Source organism: Zootoca vivipara, chromosome 2 (genome assembly GCF_963506605.1).
Source record: "Zootoca vivipara chromosome 2, rZooViv1.1, whole genome shotgun sequence".
Taxonomy (NCBI): Eukaryota; Metazoa; Chordata; class Lepidosauria; order Squamata; family Lacertidae; genus Zootoca; species Zootoca vivipara.
In genome coordinates this window covers 105,770,687-105,795,435 of record NC_083277.1, presented here as the reverse complement: position 1 = coordinate 105,795,435, position 24,749 = coordinate 105,770,687, and the positions used below count along the sequence as shown (strand labels likewise).

Sequence of the window (24,749 nt, the reverse complement as noted above, 5' to 3'; positions counted from 1 at the left end):
ACACACTCTGAGGGTGCTCAGACAAAAAACAAGGGTAACCACCACCCATACCAACAGCATGAAGAAACTGTCTGGTGTTATCAGGGTAGGATTTTGGGGGAGATGTCCAGGGCCCTTGTTAGCAGGGACACCCCATCTCACAAGCAGAGCACATTTTGAAGTAAGCACAGCAATGCACGTTACCATCTAAAGCACAGCTTCCCAAACTTTTCATGTTGGTGGCACACTTTTTAGACATGCATCGATAAAGAAAAAACCAGAGCTCTACCTATTAGGTTTATTAAGTGAAGAGATCCCCCAAAAGAATAAGACAGTGTTCTTGTACGCGTGCACAGCAGCCAGGGTTCTAATAGCTACTTATTGGAAGACATCCAAAATACCAACAAAAGAAGAGTGGATAAACAAGCTTAGTGAGTATTTATTAATGGCCAAGCTGGCCAAGCTGACAGTAGCCTTGAGAAATCAACCGAAACAAATATTAAGAAGCGAATGGGAAAGTTATGATGAATATATAAAAAAATACTTTTTAAAAGAGGGCATGCTCACATGCTTAGAATAAAAAGATATGAAGGGATATAAAAATAAAGAGTGGAGATATAAGATAAGAGTGATAGAGGAATACAGGAAAGACAGAATGCATGCAGAGAATATATGTAAGTGATGGATTATACCTAGAAAATTGAAGCCGAAGTGAAAATAGAAGTCTGGTAAATAAAGGAGGGAAGCTTGTGGGGGAGGGGGGTAGGTGTTGGGGGGTGATTGGTATTTGGTGAAATTTTGTTGTTTTTTTGTTTGCTTTTATCGTTGTTATTATTATTATTTATGGATATTACGGATTATTCTTTATGTTTATTGGTTTACAGATTATTTGTTTATTGTTTATGTTGAATTGTATAAAGATTGATGCTCAATAAATATATATATATATATAGACATGCATCCTTTTGTGACACAGTAATTCAGTTTTACTAGAGAACTGGAGGTTAAACTAACCCCTTTCCAGCCTTGGAAGGCACGTGGGGAGTATTCACATGACACACCTACACCCTGCAGCCGACACACTTATGTGTCACAACACCCAGTTTGGAAAGCTCTGATCTGATTGCATATATACAGAAGCAATGTACAAAGGTTAATACAGTGGTACCTTGGTTTACAATCTGTTCCGGAGGCCCGGTTGTAAACCAAAACAGGTTGTAACCCAAGGCGCACTTTCGCCAATGGGGCCTCAAAAAAAAAAAAAAGGGTTGTAATAATAAAAAAGGGACATGCACTTCCGGGTTTGATGTGGTTGTAATCCAAAACGGTTGCAAACCAAGGTACCACTGTACATTAGCAGTATTTTAAAATACTTATAAAGACTGGACAATAAGTAATTTTAATGATTTTCTAATTTAAAATGGACATGCTGTATGATGACAAACAAATGGAAACAGGGAAGGGAATAGGGGGAAGTCAACTCTATTTTTTTCTATGTTTGAATATGTATTGTTTTAATTTTTTTGTTTTTTGGAAAATTAATAAAATAATATTAAAAAAGGAAAGCTCTGGTCTAAAGGGGGCAGCTCTATAGTGCTGGTTTTGACCTATAAAGCCTTAAATGGCTCAGTACCGCAATATGGAGTTGGATTTAGAGGAGTGCGACCATTTGGCCACATTGGGTGCAGAGCCTTGGGGACGCCACAACTACCGGTATGAGGTAGAATGAAAGGCGAAAGGCAGGAGTACCAAATTTTGGCGTCACACGGTGCTGGTGAAATTTGAGACCCCCCAGGTGTTCCAGTGTGCAATAGCTCAAGGACTGCCTCTCCCCATATGAACTGACCTGGACCCTGCGATCACCATCTGAGGCCCTTCTTTGTGTGTGCCTCCTCTGTGAGAGGTCCGGCGAGCGGCAACACAAGAACGGGCCTTTTCTGTGGTGGTTCTCTCATTTGTGGCATGCTCTCTCCCCAGGGAGGCTCTCCAGGTGTAAACATTTCTATTTTTCCAGGCCTTTGGCTAATTATCTTGTCCTTTTTAACTGTATGTGGGGGGGGGGGACTATTGCTTTTCTTTCTTACTATGACATGTATTTTAATGTTTTTATATCGTAAAGTGCCTTGTGATCCTGGATGATGGGTGGCATGCTGTTGTTGTTGTTTAGTCGTTTAGTCGTGTCCGACTCTTTGTGACCCCATGGACCAGAGCACGCCAGGCACTCCTGTCTTGCACTGCGTCCCGCAGTTTGGTCAAACTCATGTTCATAGCTTCGAGAACACTGTCCAACCATCTTGTCCTCTGTTGTCCCCTTCTCCTAGTGCCCTTAACCTTTCCCAACATCAGGGTCTTTTCCAGGGAGTCTTCTCTTCTCATGAGGTGGCCAAAGTATTGGAGCCTCAGCTTCACGATCTGTCCTTCCAGTGAGCACTCAGGGCTGATTTCCTTCAGAATGGACAGAAAATGAATTGATTGATTGATAGATAGATAATAATAATTAATATACAGCTTGGGACCAGGATACCTGAAAGATTGTCTCATCCCTTATATTCCCCCTCAACCACTGCGCTCTACAGACGAGGGCCTCCTGAAGAAACCATCTTACTGGAAGGTCAATTTTGCACAATGCTTTTAGCCTTGAGACACCCGCCCTGCCCTGTGGAATCGCCTCCCCACAAACATCCGCTTGCTGCAGACCTTCCTCTTCCAACAAGCCTTTCCAGCTGAGAATCGTTCCCAGTCTGTGCCTGGGACTGGTTTAATTTTAGTTTATTTTAATTGTTTTATCACTGTTGGAGATGCAATAGGGATAATGTTTCTCTACTGAAAGATTTTTGGCAGAAGGTAACTGTGAAACTATCAACAGAACTGTGCGGAGCAACCTTACATTTACAAAGCAAAATATCCTCTTGAATTATATACCCAGCACATGGAACCTTACAAAAGGACAATAGGAGTGGATTCTCCGCGCCCTTACCACAGCAGAAAGACTGATCCTGATGAATTGGAAAAATAAAAACGCGGCTCCCTTCTATGATTGGATTGAAGACTCATACAAACTCGGAACATATGAACAACTTGCATACAAACGCAGACTTGCCATGGGCAAATTCAACTATACTTTGAATACATTCTGACAAATACTGTAATTGGTTAGGATATGGTGAAGTACAATAACAACCCTGAAAAGTATAAAGTTTGGGGTCGTCCCCCCCTTCATTTTCCCTTCTGCAGGGTACTCTTTTCTCTTTCTCCTTTTCTTTTATTTACGTCTCACTATGTTTAGTGCACATATAATTATGTACTTCTTGAACTTTCAATATAGATGTTTACATTTGTTGTTTTGTTTTATCACTTATTTGTCACCCTGGGCAACTTTGGGAAGGCTCTCTACACCTCATCAATCCACAAATAAAACGCACACCTCCTCCTCTGGGGGAAGCAAATCCCATCAAGTGCAGAGGGTACAGAAAAACGGCGACACACACACACACACGCTCCACCGAGAGAAAAAGCAGGGGACTTTCTCGGGGGGGGGGGGTTGCTAAGGCGGGCGCGGGTGGCGGCGGCAACAAGTGAAAAGCGCAAGGGAAAGTGCGCGCTCGCGCCCAGCTCGCTGCCTGTGGGGCCCCTGGAGTCCCTCCTTTCCTGTTGACTCCAACAGAGCCGCTTCTGACTGAGCCCGGCCCCTTCCCCTTCCCCTCCGCCCCTCACACTTTCCCCCGTTTCCATCACATGACGAGCAGCTGTGTGTGTGGGGGGGGGGGGAATGACCCGAGTTCTGGAGAAGTGTGACGCGAGAGGCGGAGCCCGCCAGTATAAGACGCTCCGCCGACGCGGCGCTCCGCTTACTTGCTACCAAGTTGGGAAGCGCGCTCTGCTGTTTGTTGGCTCGACGGCCCTTGGGGACGAGGAAGTCGTTGGACGGTAAGAGAAGCAACCCCCCCCAACCCCCCCAAAAACCCCCAATGCAAATGACGAGAAGTTTCTCTTTGACGTGAGGGAGTGGAGCCTTTGCTCTGCGGGCGGGAAGCGCTTTTACGCGGAGAGGGAGAAGCGCGGACTAGGTAGTGAGGGGCCTGAGGTGGCGCCTCAGAGTTACTCAAAAACGGCCTTTTTGTGAAATTTCCAAAAGTTCGATAACTTTGGGCAAAACTATTTACAAAAAAAGCTCAACAACTTTGCGCCCCCACCCCCAAAACGAAAAACCTCAAAAACTTTCCTGTCACTGTTTGGAATATGGCAACCCTCCGGGTCTGGAGTTTCCTACCTCCCTTCGTCGCCACGCCTTGAAGGCTCTTGAAATCTGCTTTGCCTGGGGAGGAAGGGAAGGTGGGGTGAGGTTGGGAGAGAGGAGCCTTTCCCCGCCGTGAGCCTTCGACGAACCCAGAAGCTGTTGCTAAAACTGTGCGAAGCTTTTTTTGTGGCTAAGGAAAAGGGTGGGCTGCTGCACACCGCCTAAATAAGCTAAAGGAAGGGACCCTTTCCTCTTCCCCTACCCCTCGCCGTAACGACGAGTACTGTATAGATTTGGCCTTGTGTGTATTTTGCTGTTAAGGCTGGCCATGTGACTGGCTGAGGGGGAAAAGAACGGGGCGGACTCCGGGCGGCGGGGTGGAGTGGGGGGCAGCTGCCCCCACCTAAATCAAGTAAAATAAAAATAAAAATGCTTAACTAAAAGGGGAGTTTTTAATCTCTGTTTTATCGTGATTTTAATAATCTGTTGGGAGCCACCCAAAGTGGCTGTGGTTAGGTATAAGTAATAAAATTATTATTATTATTATGGAATTTGGAGAAATATTTTTGGTGGGTTTTTCTGAGCGCTTGGGGTCAGAAGAAAGAAATTTTAGCTTTTGAATCTGCTAGACAAAACCAGACAGAGGTTGGTGACAGGTGGGTGTCCTGCCTCCCCCCCCAACATAAATCCTGGCTACGCCCATTGGGTGGAGGGAATTGGGGCAGAGAAAGAACAGGAAGGCTGGGCGCAGTCCTACTTCCTTTTAACAGTATTTCTAGGCTGATGCACTTGTGAAGGACTTTCCCTCCCTGGAGGGAGTTGTGTCTACAATGACTGGGATCATATCCGCTTTCTTCTCCCCCCCCGTACCCCGTTCAAGGCTGACTCCTCCAAGCTTCCTGCTTTTCTGTGTGGTGCCCCCCCCAACTTCCCTTGTGTTCATAATCCCCACCTCCTCCTCCCTGATATGTACCTTCCGTGCAGGTTATGCTGCCTGAGTCTGTGGATTCTGACTTCCTTCTTTAAACTTTGCAGGGACAGATACGCAAAATGGGGGTCGACGGTGGTATGAAATGCGTTAAATTCCTGGTTTTTTTCTTCAACTTCATTTTCTGGGTAAGTTGATTTGGAGGGCCTTGGTGCTTCAAACAGGCGAGGAGTAGCAGTTACTTCTTGCCTGCTTAAGAAAAAAAAGGTGGTGTTCGTACAACAAAATTTATGTATCTTGACTGCTGGTATTTTCTATTTGGCAGAGAAGCTGGATAACGGGCTTATAGAGCCTTAACATGACTGTTTTAAATTCTGTTCATTTTCTTTTAACTTTTTTTAAATGGCTTGACTATACTCCTTGTAGGGGCTACTTGTTGCCAAAAGTCTCGGGCTTCAGTGAGCACTGGCAAACTTTCCTTCCGAGTCCTGCCAGACTTGAGAGGTAGTGTGTCTTGAAGAGTCTGGCTTGGCTTCCTTGGTCTGCATTACATTTTTATCGGGCTTTCCTGTCAATGATATAATCAGAGGCATATCTAAATTACATGGCTTAGCCTTCTCAAACCAGTAGCTGCCATGGCTTCCTCTCAAAGACCCTGGGAGTTTAGATTAAGAGCTGCTGATAATCTTTCTAAAGAAACAGGTAGGAGCTTCACTGAGCTTTAGTCTTCCCCCCATCCCACTTCTCCAGGATGGTTTGGGAGTCTGATAGACAAAACTGATGTTCCTGTTGATTGAGAAAACAATAGTGTGTGTTATTCATGTCTAAAGGCACTCATGGTTTCAAGCAAGTAGCTTGCTGGCACACAGGGCTTCCACACAGCTGGAACCCAGTGATGTGGCAAACCTAACTCCCATCAGCTGCTTGCAGTACTAGGGGCTCCCTTTTAGAGAACTGTGTTCCATGTGTGTTAAAGAGCAGAGCTAGTGTAGGATTGTGATGTTGGAGGAGGATGAGAAGCGTGGTTCCCCCCTCCTCTTGAAAACATAGGTGTCCTATGTGCAAGAAATGTGTGAACAAGGCTATGGCTCCATGACCCTGGGATGTTTTTTATCTGGGGTTGGTGATTGCTTGCTAGCAAATGTAATAAATGTCAAGGGGCAGTTCAATAAACAAGTACACTGGTTATCTGGCACTTTCTAGGAGGGAAAGTGTTAGTGGGTTCTTGTAATTCATAAAATCATAGAGTTGGGAAGGTCATCTAGTCCAACCCCCTGTAAAAATTGCATATGGAATGCAGGGTATGCAGCATATGGTGTGTATTAGAAAATAAAGAACAAACTTTCGTTAAGGATCAGTTCAGTCCTACTCCCACTTAACCAGAGATGTCAGCTCCTGGGGGCCGAGCCCTTTGGGGACCTCAAAATATTTTTGAGGTAGCGCCCCCAAATGTCCAAAAAGGGAAGCACGGCTCCTCCTGCTGCCACGGAAGGGAAGGAAGGTCGAAGCAGCATTCCACTGGTGGTGGTACCATCAGGAGCCGCCCACCTGCTGCATTTGGCTCTGCTCCAGCTCCTCCTGAAATCATGATGTCGATGCCACACATGGTGTCACACACTTGACATTGCTCCCCCTCCCAATCACCCTCAAAAGCTGACATCTCTGCTCTTAGAGCTGTGTTGGTGAAGGGCTTTGCTTGCCAGATGGGCGGGGTACAAATAATACTTATTATTATTATTATTATTATTATTATTATTATTATTATTATCCCATGTCAGCTGTCATGGCCATCTAGGACTAGTGGGAGCTGACATATGTACACATAGTGGACAGCAGCTTCTGGTGGTGGAGCAAAGCAGACAGGGTTCCTTTGCAATGCCTTCTGTACTCTGGAAGGTGAGGTCAGGGTCTTAATGCACTTTTAATGACGCAGGATGAATCACCCACCCACATGAAATTTGTGGAAACGGCCTTCCTGTTGCTCAACAGCAGTGCCAGTCTCACCTCACTGCTCCTAACAGACACCAGTTATTGCTCATTCTGATGAAATTCCTGTGTTGCATGGAGCCAGGGGTAGTCAGCTTGCTGCCTTCAGATAATTCCCACTTCTCATCAGCCCCAGCCATTATGACCAATGGTCAGGTCTATTGAATTCTTCTCACAACAGAATGTTCCAATGCAGTTTAGAAGAATAATTTACTTGGGGTAAAATGAGGTGACGAAAGGAGCTGTAGTCCAGAAACATCTGGAGGGAACCACATTAATTCTCCCTGCCATCAAGGTAGTATGGGAGCCAGGAGAGAGGATAAACGTAAAAACAGAGGATGGAACACTTCCAGTAGAATTGGAAGAGGTCTGACTTGGGTGTCAGGAATCATGGACAGAATTTTTAGTGATGCCCTGTGATGGGTTCAGCATACAAGGAAAATATTTTTCTCCTCTTTTTCTTGATTGTTTCTCCCATGTCACGAACAGCCTTTCTCAACCTTGGGTGCTCAGATGTTATTGGACTGCAACTCCCATCATCCCTAGCTAGCAGGACTAGTGGTTAGGAATGATGGGAGTTGAAGTTCAACAACATCTGGGGATCCAAGGTTGAGAGAGGCTTCAGAATGGCAGGTGTGGCAAGGGTAGGAGCGTCCACCGAATGGATGAGTGGGGTGAAAAGAGTGAGAAGAGATTGGAGGAGAAGATTTGCAGCAGGAGTGGGAAACTGTGGTCCCTTCAGGTGTTGCTGGGCTATGGGAAGAATTCAGCATCTCACTTAGATTATTGTTCCATCAAGGTAAGTATTTTGGCTTGCTTGATGGAAAACACACACACACACAGCCCTCTCCTGTCTCTGTGAACTGTTCCAGGGGCTTTCCCAAACCCCCCACCCTGAGCCAATTTGGGGGGCTGCATAAGGGGAGGAGGAGAAGCCAAATTGCAAAAGCAGAAGCCCTTCCACAGGGCTTCCATCGATGAGACTCGTTGGTTGAATCCCGCCCTCTAACTCCCATCCTGCTTGACATTGGCCATGGCAGATGAGGCTGACGAGAGTTGGATCACACCTGGAGGACCACTGGCTTCCCATCCCTGGTTTAGAATCTTTATATGCAGTTATTTTTGGCGGGTGGCCACTTTTAAGAAGAATTTGGTTGGGGTGACAAGGCAAGAACAATTTCAGTTTCAGTCTCTTAGTTCTGTAGCTATGATGGAAACTGAAGCCTAAGATTATGTACTGGCATCTTGACCTGATCTCTAGTGGTGTCTGTCTGTCTCTGTGTGTCACATGGTATATCACATGAATATACCAAACTGAAGGATGCATTCACCCAGCTATATTTGCCTACTTAACTTGCTTTCGTCAATTGACAAAGAAAATGTCTCACAAAGTAGTCAAGTCTTATTGCATAGGACCCTCACCTCTTTCTCTTTTGCTTCTGGGCAGCAACTGGGCATGGGAGCGGGCACAGCTGCCACCCACTGAATTGACTCAAAGGGCTCCCGTTGTTGTTCCCTCTAAACCTGGAATCTTTTGGAATTATTCAAGAATGTTTTACATCTGTCTTATTACACAGGGGCCAAAGTGTTCCTTGCCAGGTGCATCCTGTTGCTGCTATCAGGCTAATCACATTATTATCTGTAGTCAAAACGGCAACCCTGATGGGGAGCTATTATGCTGGGAAGAGGAGAACCAACTTTTTAAAAGTCACATGGCTTTAGTGTTGGAAAAAGATTGACTAGCTATGCTCACATTTTCACCTTTCTTTGTGTCATGCTGACCAGGTTCACAGATGCGAAGGTGAACCATGACTTGGCATGAACATGCAAGTCTGTGGGCTCTGGGAGAGTACACTGCTCTTCTGTCTTTTTGCTGTTATGTCACAATGAGATTAAGCCATGGTTTGGCTTAGCATCTTGCCCAGACCTGGGCTTGTGGTTTAGCTCACCTGAGAAACCATGAGCTGTAACCCATTGTTACAACTCATGGTTAGTCTGGAGAACACTTAAGTCATGAACCTGAATTCAGATAACACATTACTGTAATTCGAACCACAGCTTAGCTCAGTGTGGTACAGCAGCAAAATTTTGACTTGGGCAGAAGTGAAGCAGCTACAGTCTCCTCTCTAGGTGCCCATGCATCTGAGTTCAGCTGCGGTTTGGCTAAGTGTGACGTGCAAACCAAGCCAGTGTTTGTTTTGCCAGTCATAAAGATGGGCGAGTTAGCAACCTGTTTGGTTTCCCTTTTAAAGTGATCAGAATGGTAAATACAGCCTTTGCAAATGGAGAAGGGGTGGTGGTTACATGTAACTCTGCTGAAGATAATGGATCTAGAATCCAAGCTCCATCCTGGACCCTAGACTCTGAAATGATTTGTTCACTTGTTCCTAGTATACACACCAAAACTTGAATTCCCGAAACCCTGTTAATTCTAAGTTCTAAATGTGTGTTTCCATTAGTTTTAGGCAGTATATCTTGTGGACTCGGAATCCCATGCTTCGAAAACTATAAAGTATACATACAAACTCCAAACTCGTATTATATTTTAGGTCTTTCGAAATGTTATGTGATTAGTATTCGTTAGGATCCCACTATTCAACTAGAGCTGAAAGAACTGAGCTTTTCTCGCGTTTTCTGTTTTGCATGTAGAAACCATATGAAAATACAGTGGTACCTCGGTTTACAAACACAGTTGGTTCCTGTACTTAACCTGAAGCGTACTTAACTTGAAGCGAACTTTCGCATTGAAAGTAATGGAAAGTGGATTAATCTGTTCCAGACGGGTCCACAGAGTACTCAACCTGAAGCGTACTTAACCCGAGGTATGAGTGTAATTGATCCGGAAGTCCGTACTTAACCTGAAGCAAACTTTCCCATTGAAAGTAATGGAAAGTGGATTAATCCGTTCCAGACGGGTCCGCGGGGTACTTAAACTCAAAATACTCAAACCGAGGAGTACTTAAACTGAGGTATGACTGTATAGGCTGTTGACAGTTTCAATGTACCAAATAAAAAAGTGTTTATGCTTGCTATTGTTAGGATGCCATTTGGTGCGATCTGTGTTATGATACAAGCCAGGAAGTGGCAGAAACTGTGGCTTTGCCCCTGCTTGGGTAACGGAACAGCAGTGTGAAGCATTTCCTGGGTTCAGAGGGGGGAATCTTCTGTATGTGCTCATTTTATAGGCACCTCTCTCATATTTGGCCTAGCTGCTGCTGCTGTGCCTTAAATACCAGAGCAGTCAAGGTTGTTTTATACATGTTTCCTCTCTTCAATGGCAGAAGTGTAGCTATTTTAGCTATGACAGCCAGCTTAGCTAGAGTCCTGGGGAACCTTAAGGATTAACCACCTCACTATGTCACAATATTTTGTTCGGTAGAGCCTTATTTGCCACACCCAGAAGTCTTATCCTCAGGCTATTTATTTTGTTAAGCAATCACATTTCTATCCCTTCAAGGAGCTCAGGCAATGTCCGTGGTTCTCCCTTCGTTTTACCCTGTTAGTCATTCATCCCATACTTTTAAATGCATTTCAACGTCACTTTCCAAATTGCAAAATGTCTGGTTTTGTGTTTTTTTTTAATTTATATTCGTTGTACTAGGGTGACAGAGCACTTTAATGTCCCAGCATGCACTTCAATCCCTCTCACATAGCAGTGAAAGTCTGGAGGGACCCTATATGTTTAAGTTTATTCATCTCACCTTACCAATTCTTCACCAATGAAAAGTGGATCGCACTCACCTTGATTGGGTCTCATTTACACCTGTGTCTGTACACCTGATCTCTGAATTGCTGGACTTTCTGCCCTAATTTTTGTAAACATTTCCTCCTCTGTGTGTGAGTGAGAGAGATGAATATACCTCACCAGTTCAGGACAACTCTTCATAGTAGACTGCAAACCACAAAAGCTTATTTAAAGATGCCACAAGACCTTCCTTTCTTCTAATTGCTAATGTGAGAAATGGAGGGAACTGACTTGGCATTGCTTGTGAAAACACCCCCATGTTATAAAAACAATTATGCTTGGAGTTAGCATATGGCTTAGGAAGGATGAGGTGGGGAAATGAGTGTTTGGACTAGGACTACTTGCAGAAATTGGCTTAGACTGGGTTTGTTTGTTTTTTTTGTTGCGAGTGTACGGTGCGCTTAGCTGCCCTTCCCGTTTCCACTTCCTGTGCCTTGGGAAAGCATGCTTTCCCCAGAAAACATTAACCCGAGTCGGCATTCGATCAGTGGAGTTGATGGGATGGTTTGCTTTGGTCTAATGTAAACAGCAGCCAGGTGTCCTTTGGATCTGCGGGAAAAGACTTATGAAGGAACAAAGATATTAGCCTGAAGGGTGTGTCTTGGGGGCAGAAAGCCAGTAATTCCCACTTACTTTCTGTGGTGACTGCTGCTCCAGAAAAGGTTTCCAGCATAAAATGCCCTATTGTTGCGTCCAGGCGGCATCTTCTGTAACATGAACAGGAAAAGGTGTGACAGAAGAGATAGCAACTAATGAAACTGCTTAGTCTTCGGGTAACCCTTCCTGATTGTGTGAACAAGTGCTGTACTGCCTGCACTGTGGCCTGTTTGGCGCAGGAATCATGTGGAGGTTATACAGAACAGAACAGCTGCAGAGTGCAAGTGAAGTAGGAGGAGGGATTTCTGGAGACACCCTAAAGCTTATTCTCGCACACAGGGGAAAAAAAGGAAACTCACTAAAAGCTTTTGAACCGTGTGCTCCCCTCACACCTGTTGCAATGAGGCAAATAATAAAAACCATTTTCTTTTGACATTGGCTGTTTGTCTTCAGGAAGGAAAGGGGGAAATTGCATGTGTGGCTGAACCACTCCTGCAAGACAAACGGGCACCGCCCTGTTTCCAGTGCCTCCCAACAGTTTATGCATTCTCTGGTGCTCTTTTGTGAACACCCTTCCATCCATCCACATACCCACCTCGGATCAGAGTTAGCCGATCTTTACCCTCATATTGAGCCAGTGGGAATATCCAGAACTTGCCACCAGAGTTTTCCCCTGGCAAGTGATGGGGGTAATGGATCTCTGCTGATCTGCCTGCAAGTTCAAAGCTTGCTGTGGGTAATCTGGAAACTGGGCTTGGGCCTCTTTGCCTTAGGTGGATCCACCCTGCTGTGATAGGGCAAGGTAAATATCAGCTCCAGGAAACACAGCACCTATTTGGGAACTGGGTGGGAATTTGTCCCTACAGCTGTGCTGACTCAGTCCTGAGCTAGGTGCCTTCATCTGATCTTGCTTATAATGGTCTCCGTTTACTCTGACTCTCTTGGTACCTCTCCCTGATAAATAACTGCCCTGTTAAGACTATTTTGCTACAGCTGTCATTCTTCGGTTTTGGTCTCTCTTTCTCATATATGTGACCTGTTGCCAAGTCTACAGTAACTTTGTGGGTGGCAATTTGATGCTACTGCACGTGGTATCGGTGCCAAATTGCCATGTATTAACATACTCTGCCATTTTTAAACTGATGTATTTTATTGAATTTTCAAAAGTTTCACATAAACATTCCAATACATAATAGGTTTTTCTTTTGTTTTGTTGACTTCCCATCCCATTTTTCATGGTGTTTTCTTTATTTGTCCCCCTTGCTGCACACTCTGTCTTCTCTCTCTTATATCATAACAATAATACAATAATCTCCAATTCCTTCTGTTGCTCATAGTTCACGTCCTGCTCATGAATTCAACATGCTAGCATATTTCTTTACATAGTCCAAAAAAGGCTTCTGTTCTTCCATAAAACAATTCCCCATAATCCATAACTTTACTTATCCATTCTTATTTGGTGGGAACTTCTCCATCTTTCCATTTTTATGCATAAAGAATCCTAGCTGCTGTCATTACATACATAAACAGCTTAATTGTCTTTTATTGAACTTCTGTCCCTATAATCCCTACCCTGTCTTTTTTACAAACAAACAAACCCACAGCAGCTTTGGCTTCCTCTGGACTATTAATTATGGTGACCCTATTATCATAACTGTACCCTGCTAGTATATCTTTCAAGTAAAAGAGCAAGCAAGCAGGGTATTATTAAAAAGCACGTGACCAGGCCCAAACTGCATCCAGTTGCAACATACCAATGTGCTCCTTCCCTTCTCATTCCTCCATATTCACAGACCCTGAGAGTAAATGTCACTTAATGAGTTATCTTTTTTTGAAAGAAGGAAAGGGAGAAAAAGAAAGAAAGAAAAAGAAATGGCTTGGTCATGAAAGCCACAAGAGCAGGATATTGCAGAATAAGTGTACACAGTATCTGGGGTGGAGAAGCCTTTATTATAATCGTTCTGTTTTGATTAGGGGCAGGGAGACTGTGAGCTTTGTTGTGGAAATGAAGGTGTTTTTAAGAACACAAATGCGTCACTTTACCTGTGATTGTTGGGAATGTATGCCTTCAATAGTATTAAAACTCTAGGACAGGCTTCCTCAACCTCAGCCCTCCAGATGTTTTGAGACTACAATTCTCATCATCCCTGACCACTGGTCCTGCTAGCTAGGGATCATGGGAGTTGTAGGCCAAAACATCTAAAGGGCCGAGGTTGAGGAAGCCTGCTCTATGAGCTGAATTCATCCTCATTCCAGACCCCTATTCAGTTCTAAGCCTACACGCTTAGAACCATGTGAGGCAGGGATAGGAAACTTGTAATGCCCTCCAGATGTTACACTCCACCTGTCATCACTGGCCATGCTGGCTGGGACTGGAGGGCTGGAGGTTCCCCATCCCTGATGTAATAAGGAGAGAGCAGTGCAGAGGCACATTTGCTATCCCCATCCCCTTCTGTCATAGTGCCAGGGGCCTGGACCTGCAATCCCCCACCCCAGCCCCATGCCTTTGAGCCCCATTTATGCGCTTGGGGAGACCTGCTCTTATTTGGCTCCCTGCTGAGTTTAGAACTTCAGGCACACAGGCTTCTAAACTGTGTGGGGAACAGAGAACAGCAGGCTCCCTGCTGCAGATCTTCACCCTCTGAATACATGGTGGAACAAGACAATGAGGATGCGACATGAGTCCTTTAACACCTGATAGCACTTTCCACCCCTTCTAATTCAGATGCTTTAATGCTGGCAGAAACACTTGGTGGAACCTGCATTTAAACATGGATGCAGGGTTGGAAATTACCAGGGCGCCAGGCAAATTTCGTGCCTAAAGATTCTCCATTTGCGAATGCCTTAAAAAAGTGGCTGCCATTTTTTGTGCCTGGCTGACACTCAAGGATTACTGAAATGTATGTGCTTTGAAGCCTCAAAGTGTATGTTAAGGATAGGCAATATGTTAAGGAGTTTAACAATAAACAGTAGAGTGTTTTGACTACTGAAGTATGGTAGGTTTTTTTCAGACAGCAAATTAAACAGTATTAAGTTTTAACAATGTATGTTAAAAATGTCATATTAACAATGTGTCACTTGTATGAACTGCGTATTGGTACAGGGTTATCAAAATAAAGTGTTACCAACCCCACCCCCTAAATGGCGACTAGACATTCTGTTTTGGCGCCCCACAACCCAGGTCCCAGGAGCCATTTGGCTCCTAGCTTTTCTATCCCAGTTTCTAACACCGCATAGATGGTTTATTTAAGCCCAGCTTCAGTTGTTAACAGACTGTTTACCCCCCCCCCTTTATTACGAAGCTTTGCTGAAGTGTTGTCTTGGCATCTTCCTTTTTATTTGAAACCACGATGCACATCTTAAGGTCAAATCAATGGTGTTTTCACACTGCAGAGTAGCTGGCAGTGCAGGTTTTACTTCAAAATGAAAAGCAAATGTTAACTCTGTTCTAGTTTCTTGTATAATAAACAATACCTGTAAAGTTTTTTGTACTTTTACTTCATTATATGTGTTGGAAGCTGCCCAGAGTTGCTGGGGCAACCCAGCCAGATGGGCAGGTTATAAATAATATATAAATAAAAGAAACAGAATAAATAAAAAAATTATTATTAGTTGTTATTCCTTTCCCCCTCCCCTCACCCCTCTTTTGGGTAATTGTGAGTCTTGATGCAATATTCTGCCCGACTCCAATGGTGCAGTTCTTCTGTTGGTTATGCGTGGACAATTCCGCCACTAATGGTTGATTTCTCTTCCACACAGCTCTGCGGCATTGCTCTGATTGCCTTGGGCATTTATGTACAGATTGAACTCAAACACACTCTGGTGATGACCAGCGCCTCTGCTTCGGGCCCTCCCATTGTCATCCTGGCTGTTGGAGTTATAGTCTTCTTCATCTCCTTCTTTGGCTGCTGCGGAGCATTAAAAGAGAACTACTGCATGGTCACCACGGTGAGGAGAATGAAGGGGAGCTAGGCATTGGAATTGCAGGGTGGGAAACTGAACTCTTAGATCTGACTGGCTGGAAGGAGCTAATATAGCATAATAGTCGGGATCACAGCCTCTAAAGTTCCATCTAATCCAGGCATCTGAGCCTTTGGCACCCTATCCCACCCTTTCTAGAGCTTGAGAAATGGAAGGCAGTAAGGATAGCGAATAAACCGTGCTTGCCAAGTACATAAGTTACGCTTCATCTTACTGCTGATCTAAGACCTGTGTTGTTAACCTTGCCCGGCTACAGGTCTCAAAACCATCTTGCCCAGGGGTAGTCAATATGTTGCTCTCCAGATATTGTGCTATGGCTGCCATCATCATGATAAACGGTTTCATAATTTTTGACCTGGCAATATATCACGAAACATGGGGTGTGTGTACGCTATGCAAAAATCACAAAGCAGGAAAAACAATGGATCATCTTCATCCTTATTTCAGACATTGTGATACTTCAATGTATTGCAGTGTTTAGCTGGTGATCTTTCACGACAGCCAGCTATCACTCAGACGTGGCCTCGGTAAGCATGGCCAATGGCTGATCAGGGACATTGGGAGTTGGGGGGCACCACATTGGCAACTATTGTTCTAGCCTGGTGTCATCGTTCCCCATTTTGAATATTGGAAGTCAGGATGGGGCAAATCACTGGCTTCACAGTACAAATTTGATAGGCTTTGAATATGAATGGGTTCTGTCTCCTCTGGCTGGCTAGGCCACTGTAGACAACAGGGTGGGAGAGTTATTTAGGCAAAGCTCTCCTTTTCAGAGGTAGGGCTGCTTCTTAAGTGGACACAGTCTTTGGTGTCAGAAGGTGAGATTCATATGGGTGAGGGCGGACTATTTTCTCTTACCGCTAAGCCCAAAATGAAGGGTGGCAGTGAGGTTGGGATCAACAAGCACTCCATAGGTATTATTAATAACTGCATTTCCTTCAATAGTTTGCTGTGCTGCTGACACTGATCTTCCTGGTGGAGATTGCAGCTGCCATTGCTGGCTACATCTACAAAGATGAGGTAAGAGGTGCCTCTGGATCCCGTGGCTGTGGGCAAAGGGTGGTTCTGCTGTTATCTCCTGATGTTTGCTGCAACCCCCTGGAGTAGTGGTAGCCAACATGGGGGTCTCCAGAGGTTTTAAAAAAAACATTTTTTCTTCCATATTTTTTATTGATTTCAGAGGTTTTACAAATTTACTGTACTTAAATTTCAATATGTTTTATTTAAAATTTTGACTTTTTACATTTTTTATGCAATTTTCTGTTTTACAATTTAGAATATTTATTTAGACAACCTTAAAATATCAATGACTTACCTTCTCTTTCCATGGTTCATTTTGCATAGCATAAACCCCTGCCTGTTTTATATAAACTAAACCATTCAGTATTTCATTATTGCTTCTATCAAAACTTATTTACACTTGAATTTATCTTAACATTGCCAGCGTTTTCAAGTGTGCACGATTTCCCCCATATATTCAATAAATATTTTCCAATCTTCTTTAAATGTATGTTCTTCTTGCTCTCTAATTCTATACGTTAGATCCTCAAGCTGCGCATATACAATCAGTTTAAGTTGCCATTCTTCTTTGGTTGGGACCTCACTCGTTTTCCATTTTTGGACTAACAAAACACAGGCCACTGTATTGGCATACATAAATAAACCTTTTTTAAAAAATTTTTTTTACTTCCCACCCTTACCTCCATGATGTTTTTATTCGTACCCTTTATCTACTGCTTTATATACCTTTTTTTCCTGATGCAATTATCCTCTATTTCACTTATCACTGTTTTCATTCCACTGCTCATAATTCAAACCCGGCCCTCTTTTTAATTTGACTGTAGCAGTTCTTCATAAGGTCTCCACTCTTTCATAAACTGTTCATCTCTTTGATCTGCTATTTTTGCTTTCAGTTTCACAATTTCCACATAGTCCATTAACTTTTGAAGTCATTCCTCTTTGATTAGTACCTTTCCTTCCTTCCATTTTTGCACATACAGGATTCTGGCTGCTGCTTCTGTTGCATACATGAATAGTTGAACCATCCTTTTTGGGACCTCCATCCCTATTATCCCTTGGTAGAAAATCTTCGGGGCTTTTGGGAATAACCAATTTGATTTTTTTTCTTCAATTCATTATGTATCATGTCCCCAAAGCCTTTAGCGTTTAATACATGTCCACCACATATGAAAAAACGACCCTTCAGTATGTTTGCATTCCCAACAATTATTTGACACATTCTTACACATCTTAGCCAGTTTGTTTGGTCACCAGATGATCTTTAGCTAGAACATCCCTCAATTCTGCCATTGGCCCTCCTGGATGAGGTTGATGAGAGTTGGGAGTCCCAGCAACGACTACAGGTTGTATGTTGGCCACACCTGCCCTAGAGAGAGATAGGCAGAGGGAATATCTAAAGGGAAACACTTCTTTTGGATCACTGGATTGACCCTGAGATTGAAGACCATCACTAGAGAATTCATCAAGCAGTTCCTCATGTTCTCAAAAGGGGAGGAACTTCCCCCGGAATGCTTAATTTACCCATGTTTTTGGTCTTGGCTAAATCTTAAGGAGGCTTAATCACCCTTGTGACAGAACAGAAACTGTTCTGTTATATTTTTGTTTCGCAACCGACCTATTGAAGGGTTAACCCAAACTCCTGGTTAACTGACAGCAACATTCCATGGGAGGCGTGACCTGCCGAGGGTTTAAATAGAAAGGGCAACCGTTATGTCAGTTGAGAGGGATTTGGTGTGGGAGTTTGGGAGGTTGTGAAGAGAGTAGATTAGAGTAGATGTGGTATTTGTTAGGTTATCTGATATTTGCTTATTAGGAACAATACCAATGAAACTAAGTTTGTACTAATAAAACCCGAAAGCAACCATCAAGAAATAATACAATAAATGTGCATAGTTGAAGTGTTATACAAAGTGTGCATGCACACGAAAGCTCATACCAAAATATAAACTTAGTTGGTCTTTAAGGTGCTACTGAAGGAATTTTTTTATACAAACCATTGTCTGTGATATTTTTTCCAGCATAGGTATCCTGAAACTCATTTGGTGGGAATACTCTTTTTAAAGACAAAACAGCCTTCAGGACTAGAAGGATTAGTTTGTGTCTAAGAGTGCACCAGGAGGAGGGGACAGGAAGGAGACAGGTTCTGGGTTGTGTTCAAAGTTACCTCAGGAAGGAGGAAAGCTTTTCAGTAGGGGAGTTTCTAGTGGAGTGAACCTGTTATCTGTGTACACAAGGAACTGTCTCACTTATAGCCCTGGGTTCATTAAGGTACCTGGCCACGTACGTGCTGGAAATACTACTCGCAAATTATTCTAAAACCCCAAGAGTTATAGGGGTGTGTTGTAAGACTAAAGGGAAGCGTGGGAGGTTTTTTATTTTACCTCATAAACCCCTGTTAGTACTTCTTTTAATTTGAGAGGTTTGAAGAAGTAAAGGCGAAAGGCAGAGGCCAATCGTCGCAACCCTCATCAGATGTCCTTTTTAATTCTTCCCTCTCCTTTTCTGCTTGCTCCCTCTTCCAGATCAAAGCAGTGATTGACAAAGAAATCCGGGCAGAAATAGCAGTCTACAAAAACGATGGAAAGGTTGCCAAGGTGTTGGATGACTTGCAGGAGAAGGTGAATGTAACACAGAAGCCCTACTTCCTAGATCTGATTGTTGGCGAGGCAATGCTCGCAGGGGACCGTCCTTGTTTTCTGATGGCAACTTCTGCTAAGAGCTGGGAACAAAACCCTACCCATAATTTGAAGGGTAACTAAACATTTTCAAGGGCCAAGGTATACCCAATGGGATTCTTCACTTCTTGGCAGATCCCCATGTCATATCACAGACTCCTTTCTGAAAGTGCTCTCAGTATTATAATAGTTTTGCCATGTAAAGCTGTCTTGGAGATAATGGATCTGTCGGTACATTAGATCCTTCCATTTTAAAAATGGCATTGCTGCGTTAAAAGCCCACCTTTCCTCTTTAAAGACAGTAAGTCAACCACTGAAAGGTGGAATCAGTGCTGGGGTGGAATCAGTGGTTGTGGTGCATGTTGGTGTCAGTGACATGGGGAAATAAATGGAAGGTCCTGGAAGCGAAATCTAAGTTGTTAGGTAGGTTGTAGAAAGCCAGGACCTTCAAAGTAGAGTCCTCTGAAATGCTGCTGGTTCCACACAAGAGATTGCTTTCTGAAACCTTTGTCTACACAAACAAGCAGGTACAACCAGGCAGAAATGGCCCAGTTTCTTTTGGGGTGACAATAACAGCTTTGTACCCTCGGCCAATAACGCGAGATGAGCGCCGCAACCCCAGAGTTGGTCAGGGGTCCCTTTATTTTATTTTAACACTGCAAAATAATAACAATGAAAAAGGAGTTAGATTAAATCACTACAGTAAATTGGTGATTCATAGGTTTAATTTGAAATCAGGCTGGATTTGGTATCTCTGCTAACCTCTCTGTTAATGTTGGCTGTATGATCTGTATTGTTTTATTGGTACTGTTGCTGCAGATTTGTTATGGCCTTTGGCTAAAACAATAAACTTATATTGATATATGTAATGGACAATTGCCAACAAAGACCAATAGAAGTCACATTTGAATTCTAAAAAAGAAACTTCCCGAAAATGAGGGGTCTAGTAAAAAGACGGTGAAAGGGAACCTGGTGGAGATAGTTGTTCTTCAACAGTATGCTATTTTTATGGTTGACAATCTACATAATTGATATAGAGTATGGGCACAAAGCAGAATGGACAACAAGAAGAAATTAGACTCTTGTCAAGATGAATGACGTGACGGTGCAGGCCCTGTACCGGCTTTTGACGAAAGTGAAGCTGCCATCGGTGTAAATGAGATGGCGAAATAACAAAGAAATGTTATAGAAAAGGGCAACCAAAATTATCAAGGCAGTGGCACAATTTGCCTATGGTGAATGGTTACAACATGTGGTGCTTTTCAGTTTTGAGAAAAGGCAACTAAGGAGGAGGCATGTATACGTTGATGCCTGGTGTGGAGAAAGAGAATAGAGAAGCTTTTCTGTCTCATAACATTAGAACTCAAGAGACACCCAATGAAGCTGATCATTGGAATATTCAGGGTGGACAAAAATATATATATTCTGCATGCCTCTGAATATCAATTTTTGGGAATCACAAGTGGGAAGTGAGTGCTTGCCCGCTTCCTCTGGGCATCTGATTGGCCGCAGTGATAGTAGTAGGCTGTTGAACTATAATGGGTCTAGGAAGGCTATTATTATGTTCTTAAATGCTGTTGGACTAGAACCTGGATTCAGTGATTAAACGGGTAGTTTTGTGCAGATCACTACAGTTGCCCTCTGTTCCCTATTTGCAAAATGGGAGTGATAATGGATTACCATGCGGTGTACTTGGGTATGTTAAGGAAATGTTCTCTGTTCTGGGAGTTAACAATCCCTGTTGGCCTGGAAGATATTAATCTCTCTCTCTCCCACCCTCATATCTCTCCAATTGTAGTATAGCTGTTGTGGAGCCTTCAATTACACGGATTGGTTTAATGGAACGACGTCCTCAAATATACCTCCATCATGCTGCAAACGCAATGACACCGATTGCCGAAACAATCCAACCGTGGACAGAATCAACCAGGAGGTATGGATGGATGAGTGCGGGGAAAGGAGAGCTTTGTTCCTAGCATGAGGGTTCTGGCAGATGCTGTAAAACCTTGTTCCCTCTCTCCCTGCAGGGCTGTGTGGTAAAAATAGAAGCCTGGTTGAGAAAACACATCATAATTGTAGCTGGAGTGGCATTGGGCATTGCCTTCTTTGAGGTACCAAGAATTATAATAGATTATGGGGAACTGTGGCTGGGAGGGTGAGTGCGCATGCACGCACATCTGCACCATGATGTTACGCTGGGGCAAACTAGTAACTACAGATCTGTCTGTATTCAGTGCTTTTCTTTTTTAAAAAAGGAGTTTGACATTAACATCTTAATCTTTCAACCCAGATAAGTGATCTGGGTTAAATTTTTCATCATCCTGGATTTTAGTGTCTTTAGTTAGCAGCAATGGAATCTGCAGGACTCTAAAACTCAACTTTTGGCTTCTGGGCAAGCCTGCTTTTGGGACTTCACCCAAGCATTGCCCACCTATTTCTCCAGAGTTTGGTTCACAATCTTAAAATGTTTAGAAACAGCTCTCCCTGTCATCCAAACAAAAGGAGAATATACTTGAACTTGGCACCATAGGTCCATGTAGAACTTAGGATTCAGTAATCCAATGTGCGTCTGATGTACACAGAGTGTTGCATTGTATCCTGTGTCTCATCTGTACTGCTGACTAGCAGACTAGTGTGTAGTGTTAAGCTGCGAAGTAATGCTATTTGGTGTTCTGCAAAGCTCTTCCATGCCACTTTGCTCCAGCTCAGAATATTCCCCCAGCTTGTCAAGTCTATACTGTGGGTGGTAGAAATGTGTTGGCCCACGTTCGATTCACTAAAGCAAATTGCAAGCACTGGAGAGATACTGGTACTGCTTGCTGTCATTACAACCGTGGTGGATTGTGCCCTTCATTTGGCAGTCTAGTGCAGAGCTCGGGGCATGGGGATTGTTACGGGGAAATGGGCTATCTTTTCCTGCCAGACATGCCTGCTGCACTGAGTGAACAAAAGTAGCTTGTGAGCTATATAACCGGTTCTTGTGGCATGTGCATACCGAAGGAGGATATTGCAGGCTTGAGCTGTTTAGACTGTAGAGGGATTACCTTGCTGCCAGTTCCCCTTGCCTCCAGAGTTATGACTGCCTAAACAATCACCTGAAGTGGAGACTTAAAGGACTGTAGCTCAGTAGGAGAGTATCTGCTTTGCATGCAGAAGGTAAGCAAATAACGGCTCTGCATGTAAAAATTAAGCAAATTTGGTGGTGCCTTTCAAAGAGCTGAGCAGGAGAAATTTCTTGTACACACGCACCCTAGGAAGTGGTTGCATGGCCTCTATTCCTTGTAGGGTCACTGTGTAGTGAAACATTCTCTTACTTGCAAATTACACCTTGCAGCTGAATTTTTTTTTCTTGTAACTTCTTTCCTCAGCTCCTGGGCATCATTTTTGCTTGTTGTCTCATGAAAGGAATCCGCAGTGGCTATGAGGTTATGTAGCCACATCTCAACTTATCGCATCTGGTTACTGCAACAGCAATCACAGAAACCCTGGGATATTTCTGTCTCCTTTTCTGGGGGTGCAACTGACCATTATATATGCCTGTAGAACAGGCGCTGGGTGAATGTCTCCTCTTCTGTTGCCTTTCTTGAACACGTATGCCGCCCTCCCAAGGATTCACATGTTGCCTTATCTCCCCCCCCCCCCAAATCCCCTAATGGGATGTTTCCCTCAAAGTTCCTGTCTTCTCATTCAACACTCCATTCCTACTTCAAAAGTTGTATTAGCTTTCATGCTATATCACGATCTAGTGGGCATCTTGTGATACACGACTGCTTTTGTATTCCAGCAGATTTTTTTAGTCCCTTTCATAGGCCTGAGCGAGGGCCTTTGAACTTTTGCTTCTCCCAGATTCAATCTTCAAGACTTCTGGACTGCAGCATTTTCCCTGACACCTCACCTAATAAGTAGACTGCTATATACTTTAGGATGCTCCTTTTTCCCCCCTTGGAAAGAGTCTGTTTAATCAAGTGAGAATAGTTGTTTTGGAAACCACAATGGGATGGAAAATTGTGGGGATTTTGTTTTTTAGCCAGTAATTCACTATTTGGAAAATAAAGACATTGTTTCTCCCATGTGTTCTGGCTTATTTATGTGCTATCTCCATCCTGATTTGCATTTGTCTGCATTGTGGATAGGTGGCAAGCTACAAAAAGAAATTCCCTTGCATTTGTAATTACGTATTTAAATCTTCCTGGTACCTCTTTGATTTCTCTGGGAGCCAAATCACTCTATAACCTTAGACTTCTATCACCTCCTTACCTCTTCCTGGTTTTTAACTGGCCTTTAGTTCTTGGCAACGGATCGCTTTTGTTCCCACGTTCTGTCCAGTACCTTCCTTGTATTATATCAACTGTGTCAATATATTGCCACACTGACCTTTAACGTAGCCTACAAAAGCAGACAGAACTTGGGCTGAGTTCTGTCTGCTGCGATGAATAAGTAATTTGCAGCCTGCTAGGAGGAACTTCTGTGTAGCTGAAATCTCCCTTGGTTGAGGTCACAGGAAAAGGAACTATAGCTGTTCTGGAGAACACATGAGCTCTTATTTGCAAATAATAATAATAATCCCCTAGCCACCAGCTATTTCTCATGTGATGAATAACCATGCCTTCTTACGTGAAGCACAGTTACGCATTTATGGTAGGATTATTTATGCTTTTTATGCCTTTGGGTAGCCTGCCTCTCCAAAATTATGAATGAGTGCACACATGCTTCAGTAGTGATATCCCTCTAAAAACCATGCTCTTTGGGCTAACTTAGCTATTGATTGAGGCCCCAAATGAGACAAAAAAAAGCAAGCAGTACAGGTCTTGTTGCTTCCCCTCATTCTGTGCTTCACTGGTCCTGTTCACTCAGCACCTTGTAGCTGGGATGTCTTCACACCTTTGGGGGAAAGACCCATGTCCTGCTGCTGCAGTGGAGAAATGAAGGGCTTCAGCTTGGCTGGAAATTCCGACTCCCTAATTCTGCATATGTCAAAAGCAAGCTTGCCTTTAACCTAGTGGTGATATGCTCTGCCTCTGCACAGGATCAGCCCCTCTTGCTCATATTCAGCTGGGGTACAGTCTTTTTATGTGTGTTAGCCAACTTAAATTTATCTATCCCATTCCCAAGCAGATCCTGGCCATCTTAAGATGAGGTGGGGAGCCTTTTCTATATCAAAGGCTGCATTCTTTCTTGTGTGCTATTTCAACCACCCGCATGCATTTAAACGGCCCTGGGCCCCCACAGGTTTCCACTTGGTGTCTCACACGTGGCTGAAACATTGCCGCAAGCAGCTAACTTTCAAGCTATATTCCGTAGTCTGGGTTAATCCCTGAGGTCCTTTAAAAGTTTGAGGGGGGTGTGTGTGGAAGAGAAAGAAGAGTTTGAGTTTCCCTGAATCGGCTTCCGCACTCTGCAACTATTGCCTTGTAAAAGCCCACCACCCTTAGCAACTGCCCTGTATAACGTGTTCTTGATCCTCAACCTTCGAGGATTGAATGCCAAACTGTCAAGAGCACCTCTTGCAAAATGTTGCTTTAGAAACCTTTTTTAAAAAACCACTTCCCTAGACAGTTCAGCTGCTGCAATATCCTCTGCTTCTAATTTTGCACTGGTTGA

General features: G+C 43.6%; 1 protein-coding gene across 1 annotated transcript; it reads left to right on the top strand.

Moving 5' to 3' along the window:
- Positions 1 to 3,757: 3,757 nt before the first annotated feature.
- Positions 3,758 to 23,220, top strand: CD63 (CD63 molecule). Its single transcript, XM_035103885.2, has 8 exons — positions 3,758 to 3,906; positions 5,252 to 5,332; positions 15,232 to 15,420; positions 16,399 to 16,473; positions 18,996 to 19,091; positions 20,947 to 21,081; positions 21,176 to 21,259; positions 22,517 to 23,220. The coding sequence occupies exons 2-8, from the start codon at positions 5,267 to 5,269 to the stop codon at positions 22,580 to 22,582; spliced, it is 711 nt and encodes a 236-aa protein (XP_034959776.1). The 5' UTR covers positions 3,758 to 3,906; positions 5,252 to 5,266; the 3' UTR covers positions 22,583 to 23,220.
- Positions 23,221 to 24,749: the final 1,529 nt, after the last annotated feature.

Coding starts and splice junctions, on each gene's coding strand:
- CD63 (XM_035103885.2), top strand. CDS start 5,267: ATGGGGGTCGACGGTGGTATGAAATGCGTTAAATTCCTGGTTTTTTTC. Junction 15,421..16,398: donor ACTACTGCATGGTCACCACG/GTGAGGAGAATG, acceptor TTCCTTCAATAG/TTTGCTGTGCTGCTGACACT. Junction 21,260..22,516: donor TGGGCATTGCCTTCTTTGAG/GTACCAAGAATT, acceptor TTCTTTCCTCAG/CTCCTGGGCATCATTTTTGC.